General features: G+C 36.4%; 2 protein-coding genes and 1 long non-coding RNA gene across 3 annotated transcripts; 1 reads left to right on the top strand and 2 right to left on the bottom strand.

Annotated features, from left to right (window-relative positions):
• Positions 1–114: 114 nt before the first annotated feature.
• On the bottom strand, positions 115–6,155 carry LOC103835635 (glycosyltransferase family 92 protein At1g27200). Its single transcript, XM_033276640.1, has one exon. The coding sequence runs from the start codon at positions 2,056–2,058 to the stop codon at positions 376–378; it is 1,683 nt and encodes a 560-aa protein (XP_033132531.1). The 5' UTR covers positions 2,059–6,155; the 3' UTR covers positions 115–375.
• Positions 6,156–6,469: 314 nt separating this feature from the next.
• LOC103835636 (TORTIFOLIA1-like protein 4) lies at positions 6,470–8,901 on the bottom strand. Its single transcript, XM_009111818.3, has 3 exons — positions 7,281–8,901; positions 6,826–7,187; positions 6,470–6,721 (listed from the first exon to the last, which is right to left on the bottom strand). The coding sequence occupies exons 1-3, from the start codon at positions 8,664–8,666 to the stop codon at positions 6,709–6,711; spliced, it is 1,761 nt and encodes a 586-aa protein (XP_009110066.1). The 5' UTR covers positions 8,667–8,901; the 3' UTR covers positions 6,470–6,708.
• A 2,910-nt stretch (positions 8,902–11,811) lies between these two features.
• Positions 11,812–12,623, top strand: LOC117127187. Its single transcript, XR_004450001.1, has 2 exons — positions 11,812–11,902; positions 12,015–12,623. It is a non-coding gene; the product is annotated as an uncharacterized LOC117127187 (long non-coding RNA).
• Positions 12,624–12,969: the final 346 nt, after the last annotated feature.

Consider the following 12,969-nt stretch of genomic DNA (forward strand, 5'->3'; position numbering starts at 1 on the left):
TCCAAAATATATCATCCAACATAAGACCAAATGCCATCCAATGCATAACTTTAAAAAAAATTAATATTGACAGTCGAATCAAAGCTTATTCAAATTATTAACTCCAAGATCAAATGGCAAGAACTTGTTAGCTTTGTGCACACAATTAAGAAACAAGGCACCAAAAAACAACTTAAATTTTCAGTGTCACCAAGATTTACAGATGTGGTAAAAAAAACTCTTAAGAAACAAAACATTAGTAACCATTTCAACTCCCCCAAAAAGAACCAATTAAATAACTAATAAGTAAACTATTAATGTCGTGTTGGCATGTATACTCGTCAAATGTACACCTGAAGTTAACCTCAGAAACCAACTAAAAAAGAATTAAAGTCATCATTCTTGTAGTTGCCTCTGCCAAGGCAAATAGCCAGTCACTTGATCAGCAAAACTCGACAAAACCAAATCCTTCAAACCAGTATCCCAAACCTCACAGAACCGTCTCTTCCAATCCACCGGCTCAACCGCCTCCGTCCCTAGCCCCGGAGCTCGGTCTTTAGACCCTTGGTTCTGATTCTCTCGCCAGTCCACAACATAAGTCGCCACTCTCCTCTCAAACTTCGCTTTAAAAGTCTCCCACACTTGGTACTTGTAATGGTTCACAACCGCAACGCTCTCCACCAAACTCACATGCCCCACACCTTCCCTCATCTGAAAATGATGTACTTCGTTTAGCAAAGAGCTCGTCAGCAGCTCTGGTCGGATTATAGACTTATGTCTCTCCGGGTTCGCTTGTCTACAAGTGTACCCCACCGTCACGCCTTGTGACGGAACCGAGGTTAAACCGGACGGACCGTAGCTATGACATTCGGTTCTAATCTCTCCAACCAAACCCCACGAAGTGTAGTTAGACACAAGAGAGGATAAAGCGTTTTTGCTAGGTAAGCCTTGAGAGCGATGCGTAGGGAAGTAGTAGAACTCGTCCACGTCGAAGAACCCGACCCAGTTGCATTCACTTTTAGCTCTAACCGCACAATGAGAGAAACCAGCTTCTTGCGTCTTGATCCACGGCCAAACGTGTCGGCTCACGTTGTAACTCTCCGAGTTAAGCAATTTAATCTCCTCTTGTAAACCGTCGTCGCTGTTGTTGTCGTAGATAAACCAACGCTCGACGCCTAACCACGAGTGATACATAATCCATTCACGCAAGAAGGGAGCTTGGTTCCATAGCATCGTGCAAACGCAAAGCTCATGCTTCTTCTTCACCTTCACGATGGAATCTGAACCGTAGATTCTCGCGACGGATGGTAAAGCAGGCGTGGATCTTCCTCTTACGCTCACACGAAACGGCTCTGGATTTAGCTTCAAGCTCTCTGGCAAAACACACCTCACTACCTCTTGCGCCGCAGCGAGAGCTTGCGTGAGTAAAACTTCGACACGTGTCTCGAAATGGCATTTGTAGTTAGAAGGATCTGACTCCTTGTGGGGTCTTCGAGTCAACCCTTTGACAAACACAACCACCGTGTCTCCGTCGCCGTCGGCGTCAACCACCGCGTCGTAAACAACTTTTGACCAATCATGAACCTTCTCACTCTCTCTCGTATCTCCACGGGATTGGATATTAACAGAGGAAGAGTAGTTCAAAGGAGCATTTGGGCATCGAACTATCGATCTGAACTCGTCGAGTTCGTCGCTAGAGATCGACGGCAAAGCCAAAGTCTCTTCCTTTCTTCCTCCGTGGTAAACACAGACTAAGTCTTTCTTCACGCCTTTCTCGATTTTGGTCGAGAGAATGAGAAGGAGGTGGTCTGGGAACTGGACTCTGTCTTCGACTCTCAATGGAGGGAATAATCTAGCGTGAAGGGAACGGTCCATTGAAGATGAGACGGAGAGAGCAGGGAGACGAAGAGAGGGTCTCAGAGAATCGGAACGGACGGAGATTCGGTTGGAGGATAAGAAGAAGAGCAAGACGAAGAAAGAACAGAGGCTTATTGTTAGATACCTTGGAGACAAGAACTGTGGTTTTAATTGTTGCTGTCTGTTTCGAACTTTCCTCTTCTTCCCATTCTCGTACTCCATCTTCTTCGTTCTCCACTAAAGTTTTATAAAAATCGAAACTTTTTCTTCCGGGTTGGTTAGAACAGAACAGGTTGCTTTAATAACTGGTGTTTAACTCGGGAGGAGAGATCTGGTGTTTGCGCCGGCAGACAAAAGTACTTTGTAAGAGTAGAAGTAAAGTAGGGAATATATATTTTTTGAAATAATCGGTTTGTGATGAGTTAGTTGCGTTAAGCGGCGTCGTTTTCAATAATATTGGAAGCCACCGATTAGTCCTAATCATTTTCCTACATTTGGGGTTGGTTAATTAATTAATTAAGGAGTGTTTACGTCATTTTCTAATGGCTTAATGATTTTTGCTAGTTTAATAATGAATGTGAGAAAGATGATGATGCTAGCTATAACAACGTGGACTACTCTAGAAACTTTTTTTATTTGTTAAATGTTTTGGGTTTGAAAAAAAAATGAGAGATGTATGATTCTTCTCTGACAGTTGTGTTGCGTGGTCTTTTAGATTCTTACGGAAATCAATATCAATTGTTTTCAAAGATTCGCCGGAGGAGAGGACCAAACTTGTTGGCACAAAGCATGATTGAGATTGAATTATCAAGGCTGCTTATGTGTGTAGCTAAACAATAGGTCGGTGTGGAAAAGTATGGTTGATGAGTTTGAATGTTTGACATCCGAATTAAACAGCATAATTACATATTTCAGTATAATTCTTTGATCGATCTAATTCCTTCATATAATATACTACTATCTTTAAATTCTTCTTCAGAAGTTAAACATGTTCTGGTAAAACAAAACTTGGTGAAGATCACGTTTTGTCACTAATAAGTATGTTCGACAACAAACTCATCACTATTTCGGAATTTAAAATAATATTTTTTTTATTGCCCTTTTTGGATTGTTAGCTAATTTAGTAGTTTACAATGCAAAGTAGAAAATCTATTAAGTGATGTCTCTTAGTTAAATAAATAATATCAGCTTCTTTCGTCCTATATTACAAGGGAGGTCTTAATGAATGTGACGCTGAGGGTGATTGCATGCTATTCATCCATCTCGCGTTGCCGACCTCAGTAGCAACGTTCATTCGATCGGTGAGTTTCAAGAAGAACATACAATTTTGCTTAGGGTATAGTAAACTGTTTTGTGTCGTTTGGTATATGAGATATTTTGTTGTTAAGTTTGTCGTATATAACCGACTCCCAGTATTTCATTTCATCTTTTAATGTATCACTAGATTTTGACCCGCACAACCGTGCGGGTATTTGTTTTCATTCATATTTACATAGATATTTTGTTTTTACTTTAAAATAATATATATTATAATAATCACATATTTTGAAATGTGTAAATAACTTTTTCAAACTCAAAATTGTTATAGTTTACGTGTTCTTAATCAAATTAATTGTTCAAACTATCACATTAGTTTTTTTTTATTTTATTTACAATATATTGTTTGTTGGATTTTTGTTTAATTATTAAACTCGGTAATCTCTTCTAATTTTCGTAAAATAGAAAATTATTGTAATGTCTAAAAATATATTACATATGAAGGTTTATTATTAAAATACAAATTTATATGTGACTTTACATAATAAGATGACTTTACATAAATAGAAAAATCTTATCTAGTAAAAAAATATATTTCGTTTAAAAAAAATAGTTTAAACATTTAAAATTAGGACAATGTACGAAAATATACTATCTATCTATAAATTCAATGGGCGTTAACATTTTAAATTCAATTATTCAAGAAATATGTGATCTATTACTAATAGCTTTTATATATACACTTGGAATATATGATTAGTAAACCCACACACAATATTAAATTATTTATGAATTTACCTTTTCAAAATGGATCTTGTGTATATTAGCTAAGGTGGATGAGCTTTTTATGGAGATCAATAATAAATTATGTCAATATTATGGAATATAGAAACTATTTTTGAGAATCGTATATTGCAATCAAAAGGTTTAAAAAGCCTTTTAAAATAAACATTCGTCTTAACTAATAAATCCATAAATCCATAGAATCTTTTTATATAGGTATAATATGTACTTGGTTCTCAGCAATAATTTATGAATTATGAAAGTACCCAAAAATATGAATAGTATTTCATTCCAAGTACCGTTCAAATCTTATTTTGTTAGTTTTATTTACTGTATATAACGAACCGGCTGAATACTCAAGGTAATAATGTATTATAAATGATGATCACTTGATGTCCAGTTAAGTCCAATGTGTGATGTGGTTTATTTAGTGTTTAAATCGAATAGGTTGAATAGTCAAACTAATCATATATTATAAATGATGGTTAGAGCCGGTTTAATCAAATGCTTTCCTTGTTTATTAAGTGTATAAAGCGAGCCGGTTCAAGAGTGAATCTTATTAAGCATAAGTTAGGTTCGATATATATACATGTCGTGTATGTGATTTATAAATGATGCCAAAATATATTTGTTCAACCGTACCGATTTTATAGGCGTAAGTAATTACCGCCGAGTAAGTCATAAAATATTAATTAGAAATAAATGAAACATAACTTTCTAGTGAGGGTCCATTTTTTGAAAAAATCACACATGAATCAAAGTTGTGACTTCTATTTTAATATATAAGATTGACTTTGATACGTGTTTACGTGTGTTTTGTGAGATTAGTATTGTATTCCTATGCAATATATACTAGGAAGAAAGTGGGATGAATTAGGTATATAAATCCAACTGATTATCAATTATGCAAAGCAAACATAGTTTGTTTAATTGGAGTGCTGATCTTTTTAATCGTATATTGATTGATTCTGTAATGAGTCATAATTAAAAGAAGAAAGGTTACCAGATTTGGGAATGAGGAACGTGGAGATTAGGTAGAGGGTTTAAGATAGTGAGAAGTTGCTTAGAATAGCTGGAATCATGTTCCTTTGTTCTCTCCCTCATTTTCTTTTATATATTTATAACTTATACGATTATAACTAATGATTGATGTACAAGAAAAACGATAAGAGAGGAATGTGTCTTCCATTACAATTATACATTCATCATTTTATTCCTCTTCTTGTATGTTATTCTTGTTGGGCTCTTCTTTTCTGAATGATTACAAGAAAACCAATAAATCCAGCAACATTCTTCGTTCCGTTCTCCCAGCTTTTGTTTTTTCTTGTTTATCACTTCTTATATCTTCAATCATAGCGCCCATAATTTGTTCATCCACCACATGCACATGTTATTATCCATACTGAGTCAAACAACTCAGAGACAAAATCAAAATATAGTAGCTAGCCCACGGTGTATGCAGAGAGTAATGATGATCAAACGTATGCACACAAAACGTCTGATGATCAAATGAATAGTGGGATATGGTAGCTTCTCATTTCTCAACTAAAGAAATAGGAACCATCAAGCACTAAGATCACCCACGCCCTTCCAAAGGCAAGAGTGGGATCAACCCTGATAAGCAGGGGCGGATACAGAGTTATTATTAGACCATCTCCAATGTATTTTGCTATTCTCATCTCTAAAATATAGAAACTCTATAATAGAGGTGAGATATGCTCCAATGTATTTCTCTATAATAGCAATCTTCAATTATAGAGTAAAAATAGAGGAATGCTATTTCTTCCTCTATAAATAGAGAAAAATATAAAGATCTCTATTATAGAGAAAGAAATAAAGGTGGGTTGGAGCAATTTCACCTCTAAATGCTATTATAGAAGTGAAAATAGCAATGGGTTGGAGATGCTCTTAGATGGGGGCACAATATTTATTTCATTACGTCTAGTTGTAGGATTATGGAGCATTTCTTAAATTAAAAGTAATTACTGCAGGAAAATAAAATTTAGTTGGGGGCACGTGACCTCATTCCTCATCACTTGCGTCCGCCACTGCTGATAAGAGACATGTAAACCTGAGTTGCGTTTATTGAGAGAGTTGGGATTAACTTACACATCTAAACTATCTTCATTGCCTGTTTGTTTATTGTCTATTTTATAGTTGATTATTGTTCCCAAACATTTGCAGCTCCGAGTTTGGAACCAGTGTGTTTTGGTTATTTTCCTTTTTATGTCCGTACTACAATGGCAAAACTCAATAAATTATGCACGCTAGAAATTCAAATATCACAATATTCCACAATGCGTGGTTCACAAGTTACAAACCAAAGTTAATCTCCGAACTTGGGCCCAACTGGGGCGGCCCGAAAAGAGACCTCAAAACACGTTGGGGATATAATACAGTAGCTGGTCACTTAATTTCTGACTTGGCAAATGGATTGAAGTGAAGTATGTGTATTGTCCCAATTCTTCATATAGCAAACCACTAAATTCTTGTCTTCCCGGAAGATCTTAGTATTAGATAAGACAGAGTAAACACAAATCTAAACATTCTCTCTGTCCATGGTTTTGAGATAACTCCAGTGAGTAATGACACATTACAATAAAAATCATTTTTTTCACATGCCTTTAATCCTTGAAGCTCTATTCATTCACTCGCTGATTAAATTATTAGATTATTTCTTCTTTTTTTACAAGAAAAAGCTTACTATGACGTGTGTGAGAGTAGACAAGTCAAACATGCGGTTGAAGCAAAGCATCGAATATGAGATTTGGATTTTTCATTGTCACCGTCTGTGTCAGTCTGGTCAGCTTCTATTTTACTTCAATCTCCGCATCACTCTCTTCCCCTATTAAAAATAATAATCAATTACTTATGTGCACTCTCTCTTTTATTTACTTCAAGTAGACAATCTGAATATACAAAAAAAAATTCAATTACTTATGGTTTTACCTGGTTGTTGGTTTCTGTAGCGTTGTATGCATAGAGTCTTGAAACTGGTTTCTTCCTGGCCTCTTTTGAAAAACAGAACCTCTCTTTTGCATCCCCTGGTCAAAACTATTCTCATACGCAGCCGTGTCACTGGCTGTGCTTCTGGTTTGCATTGGTCTCTCCTCTGCTTTTCTCCAGTACTTGTGACTTAAAAACTCTGCACCAGGTAGTTTTGAACAACTCTCCCCTCCACAGCTACTAGTCTTAGGTACTCTCCCGTTTGAAACCGCAAGATCGCATGATATTTCATCCAAAGCCATCTCTAGACCGCTTACTCGAGACTCCAGAGACTGGATCCCACTCTGTGAGCTTCCCATAAATTTCTACATCCAAAAGTATTTCAGTGAGGTTTGACCCATCTATAACATTCCTAAACCAAACATTTTATCTAACATTTAAAGACCAATTATGTATACCTGAAGTAGCTCTAAGAGACTGGACTGCTGGTTCTCAATCATAGCAAGCTGCTCACGTATCAAAGAGAGTTCCTCACTATCTTTTCTGATCTCATCAACACCATCTTTACCATTCTTGACAACAGAATCACAAGAATCATCACCATCCTCACTGCATGGTGCCACCCTAGAACCAGACCTCAAACCACAACCAAAGACATGCACTTTCTTATCTTCCTTGCTTTTCTCAGAGATTGTATGTTTGATTATTGTATCTGCTCCCCCTGACTTCACCTTCTCCTCCTCCCTAGAAGCTACTGACACGGTCACATTCCTTCTTGGAAGATTCTCTTTTTGTTGTCTAGTTGCTACATATGATCTATGCGTTGACCTCTTGATCATAGGCGTTGACTTCTTTAATCTTGAAGACTTGAAACCAACGTCAATGTTGGAAGATGTACATGGAGACAACAAGGCTTCGTCTACATCATTGGCCACTTCTTTCCACTGACTCAACGCTCTGTTCATAGTCTCTCTCACACTCTTCACCTTATCAAACTTTCTGCTCTCCAGAGCCGCCGTGCAAGCTTTCTTGTATTCCCACGCCAACTCCTCCTCCGCCGCCGAGACTCTACTCAACCCCTCCGCCGCGGCTTTCCTCGCCGCCCAATCTTCGCTGCTCAGAAACTCAACCAAAACCGGAACTAACCAATCCAAAACCGGTTTACTTCCAGCGCCACCGGCGGTGATGATACTACCCACGGCGCTTAAAAGCGCCGCCTTCGCCTTGAAAGCCTCGCTCTTTAGCAGCTTCCCGATCTTCGGGAGAGACTTCCTCAACTGCTCCGGTTCAGGATCCGCCGCGGCTTCCACCGACGCCGCCAAGCACACCGCCGCTCCGGTCTGCACGTTCGAGTCGCCTTCTTGGATCAGCGTCTCTATAAGCGGTTTCGCGACGGAGGCGAACAGCTGCGTCGTGACGTGAGCGGATATGTCGGCGGTAGCGGCGGCGCAGGCGGAGCGAACGGAGGAGTCGGGGTCTCTGAGACGGCGGATGACGGTGGAGACCATCTTGGAGAGGTGAGGAGAGAGAGACTCGCCGTGGTGGCGAGACATGAGCGACAAGACGGCGACGGAGTGTTTTCTCACCGGAGATTTAGATGAGGAGTCGGTGTTGTGGATGCAGTTGAGGAAAGAAGCGAAGGAGTCGTGAGTGAGGTTTCTGGCGATGGAGTCGAGCTCCGCCGCGGCGAGAGATAAGGTGTCGCGGTCGGCGAGCTTGTTGAGGCAAGCGATGACTCGTTGCTTCAGGTCAGGGGGAGACTGGGAGTGAGAACTCGGGGAAGAGGAAGACGCCGGAGATAAAGAAACCGGCGGACTCGCCGGGAATCGTCCGTTAACAGACATGTTTACTCTGTTTTTGAGTCTCTGGTTTGAGATTTCTGAAGGACGTGTTAATATGGCGGCAGATAAAACTCTGGTTGGGTAATGTGTTTTTTTTAAATACTAACTTAGAGAGAGATGTCGATAAATAATTAAATAATATTTTATTATCAGATTATTATTACTAACAAAAAATAATAATCTTTATAAATCTAAGGCTTCGAATCCAATGGTAACCCGCTTCCTGCCCCGCAGTTATACAAAAATCTTTATATATATCTTATATATATATATATATTTATAACTGTTAGAACCGCATCACAATTAAATCGTTTATTGCGCACCGCTCAACTCATACTCACCATTCTGAACCTAAATTGGATTTGAAGAAATCGTCATTGGTGTGTTTTGTTTTTCTTACAGATAATAGTGTAGGTCAGAAAGATTCTGTCCTTTTTGATGTCGTGTTAAATCCTTACAAAAAGTAAACTATAATATATATATATATGTGATATTTACAAATTCGAATGAAATGTTGGCGAAAACAAAATCAATGATTTTGATTCAACAATAGCAAATGCATTACTACCAATACCTAATAATTATTTTAGATTACGACAAGAAATTTAAATTAAATTAAAAAAAACTGACAGGCAATGGAACATATCCTAACTGGCGAACCTTTGAACAGTTCCAAGATTACAGAAATATTAGTAATTAATTAAGTGATTAAGACAAATTGAATATGATATGCTGTGCTCTATAATTCTGTTTGACATTTGACTTGTTCAGAGTATCAATGATGCTCTCTTATCAGAGATATTAATCATCATATTTCTGTTTTTTCAACTAATGGCCATGATTATTTAATTTAACATATGATATAAAAACGACAAAGCGCATTTATTTTCGTAATGTGTAATGGATTAATGATCTAATTACGTTATTATATTATTTTGAATAATCAATTTGGTAAAAAAAATGGTAAGAAACAAGAGTGGGAATAAAAGTAAATACGAAGAGAAAGATGGAGAGAAACATTAAGGGAAATCATGTGAAGGGAGATGGAGAGAACAGGCAGCTTGGGCAGACGAGCACGTGACTTGATTACACTGAGAGAGTATGGAGGAACAAAGGAATGATCACTTTCATTACGTTTTAATATGTTGGGAAAATACACGTCCCATGTGACTTTTTTTCGTCCGACCATTGTTTAATTCGTTATGGCTTCACTCTTTCTGGCCTTTTCTCGCCCCTCGACTTGTTCTTTTCATTTTTGATTTTGTTGATATTTGGTAGAGCTAAACCGAACTGATATAAGATCGTACTTGGTAGTATCAAACCGGTTCGTGGGGCATCAAGTTCAATATTTTATAATATTAAACATCAAATCATCCAAATACTTGAGCAATGATGGCTCAGCTAATTAAGGTGGCAGGGGGTATAACACACTTTTGTTTCTATTACGACGACATGTAATTAAGTTAAAAGGTCAAAAGCATCCATCAGTGCTCCAATGTCTTTTTCTTCCTGGACTCTTTTGAAATGTCGAACCATTCAAGCTTGTTCACTTACAGATAAATCAAACATATAATACACATGGCTTGTAACAAAAATTGAGCTATTGTAAAATTTTGTTATAGATCTAAAGCCACGTTACTTACGTCATTTCAATTACATTCTTATAAATATCATCAAATTACGTTTATTATTTGTCATATAAAAATGTTATGCTTGCCAATATATATGAAATTGATGATAAGACTATACTTTTTTTTGTAACATGATGATAAGACTACATAAGTACATAACTAATGATCAGACTGTAAAGGTTCCAGAAACTCCGAGTATGCACCATTCGAAAGAAACGAAACAGCTATGGTATTTTAATTGTTGCAACGTTTCATACATTTTTGAAACACTAATTAAATAATTATAATCATCTATCCTCAAAAGTAATTTATCTTGCAAACTTATAAGATGCGGGAACAGAAAAATGGGCAGAGGGCAAAAGAGGAGTTTCGTTTTGATCGACGATGGTTGATGTTGATGTTAGTAATGTTATTTGACTAAGTTGCAAAGCTAAACTACAAATAAAAATACAAGCTGGGAAAGATAAGAGAAGAGCTTTCACATGGACATAGCTCAAATATGGACAACAGACTCCCACAATTTTATACTTATTTCTCATAACTTTGCATCTATGTTTTCCTTGCTAGGGAACACTTGCACATGTCCATATTTCTTCTTGCATTAAAAAAAAATTGAGAAATTATCTTTTTTTGGATGAGATGATGCATGCATCTACCAATGGAATTGTGTTGTGGACGATTTAATAGAGTTTGGTTCATGTACAAGGAATCGTCCATGTGTTGATTGTGTTGTCCCATTATGACCCCAAAGACCAAATCTGTATAGCGTGTGCCCCAATAAGCTTCTCTACTTGATGCAAATACGTAAGAGGAACTACACAAATGTTATGTACTTTTCATCGGAAATCAATAAAATAAAAAGAAAAATATAACCAAAGTTTGATCATTGGAATATAAACATTTTAAATTATGTAAGTACTCGTAGAGAGTTATAATTAGATATATTAATATTATTATTATGAAGTAATTATTTATGTAACCTATGCAGTTTCTTAATATGCAGACATCTATAAATCTATGGCAGGCGACACATTCAATTACTTTGTCTTAGTGATTAGTTCAATCATATGGAGACTGGATGCCATGTTCGATTGTATGTGTTCATAATTTATGTTCTCAAGATTATTATTACCGTCAGATCACATGTATTTATGCAACAATTCAATTCTTTGTTTTCCACAACCCTTATATATGGTACACATTTGTATTATTTTTACCTTTTGAAGGAAATGTTCAAAGGTGCTGTAACGAGGTTGAAGGAAGTGTTCAAAGGTCATCAAGAGTTAATTTTGGGGTTTGGTACATTCTTATCCTCTGACTATAATAAAACCACACTCCAGCGTAAGAAGGAGAAACCTGTTACCATCATAAAAGCACATAGTTTTGCCAAGGTTAAGGTGAAAATATATACAACATTTAGTTATGTGCTAATTAACACTTGCTTTTGTTCCACTTTTATTTTCTTTTACGTGTCTCTCTTAAAAAAAAATTATTTTTATTTGCAAGGCAAGGTTTAAGGGCAATGATGTTCATGTACATAAAGCATTTCTACACAATTTAAACATGTTCACAAGTAGAAGCAAGTCCATCATTGATGTTTACCATCGAGTAAGTCTTCATTGTGTTATACAATTTTGTATTTTTCTTCTCTTTTAAAAGTTTTCCCAATGTTGCAATTATTTTCTTAGTCTTTATTTTATTATATTATGTGGTATCTCAGTTTGGCATACTGTTTTGGGATCATCCCGATTTGCTTGTGGAGCTGAATTGCTTTCTGCCAGCTTCGTCAAATGGTCCAATTCGTGAAGGAGGGATTGCTATGTTATTTCAATCGCTTCAGTTTATATAAATAGGTGGAATACTATGATAGTACTATAGTTTTTGTTTCTTTTTTTTGCTGATTAAAAAAAAAATCTTATATTTTGGAAAGAAAAAAAAAAAATATATATATATATATATATATATATATAGGAGATCCACAAAATCGAAAGATCTACAAAAATGTGTTATACAACAATATCTTATGATATGTTTATCGCTATCTATAATATACTATTTATGATAATTAAAATATAAATTTAAACCTGTTATATTTTAATTATCATAAGAGTCAATAATACACCTTTCAGTGATTATTCTCGTTAACTTGTCAATATATCAAGAAATTGCTTGAGCATTTCTCTGTGATAACCAAAGAGTAGATGAGATGCTTCATTCTTTTTTTTTTTTTGAGCAACGAGATGCTTCATTCAAAAGACTTGCAAACTGGAAGATCATACCAAAACAAAGCAAACTTGTTCATTCACCAACTTGACAGAGACAACAACAACAGAGAGAGAAAAAACAACAACAGATAGAATGAAATTGAGTTTTTTTCTCGGGATTTGGCTCTTATTGTCTCGACCAAAAAAAAAAGAAACAAAGACTATTTGATGAAGATCTTTTTGTTACACGTGTTGTAAAAGCCAAGTCCTTTTCACTCACTCATGTACTGTTCTGCAACATTTAACACAAAAAAAGTTGACTCCTTTTTGTTATGTTCTGTCGGAATAACCATAAAGAGTTTGATGATGTAGATGGAATGGGAACGGCTACATGGAGGTCGGCTAAGTCTCCAGCGTATTTCAAGCGTGGAGACTATGTTCCTGGCTTGAAGGTGAGAGACTAAATTGTCT

This window comes from Brassica rapa, chromosome A08, assembly GCF_000309985.2.
Source record: "Brassica rapa cultivar Chiifu-401-42 chromosome A08, CAAS_Brap_v3.01, whole genome shotgun sequence".
Classification (NCBI taxonomy): Eukaryota; Viridiplantae; Streptophyta; class Magnoliopsida; order Brassicales; family Brassicaceae; genus Brassica; species Brassica rapa.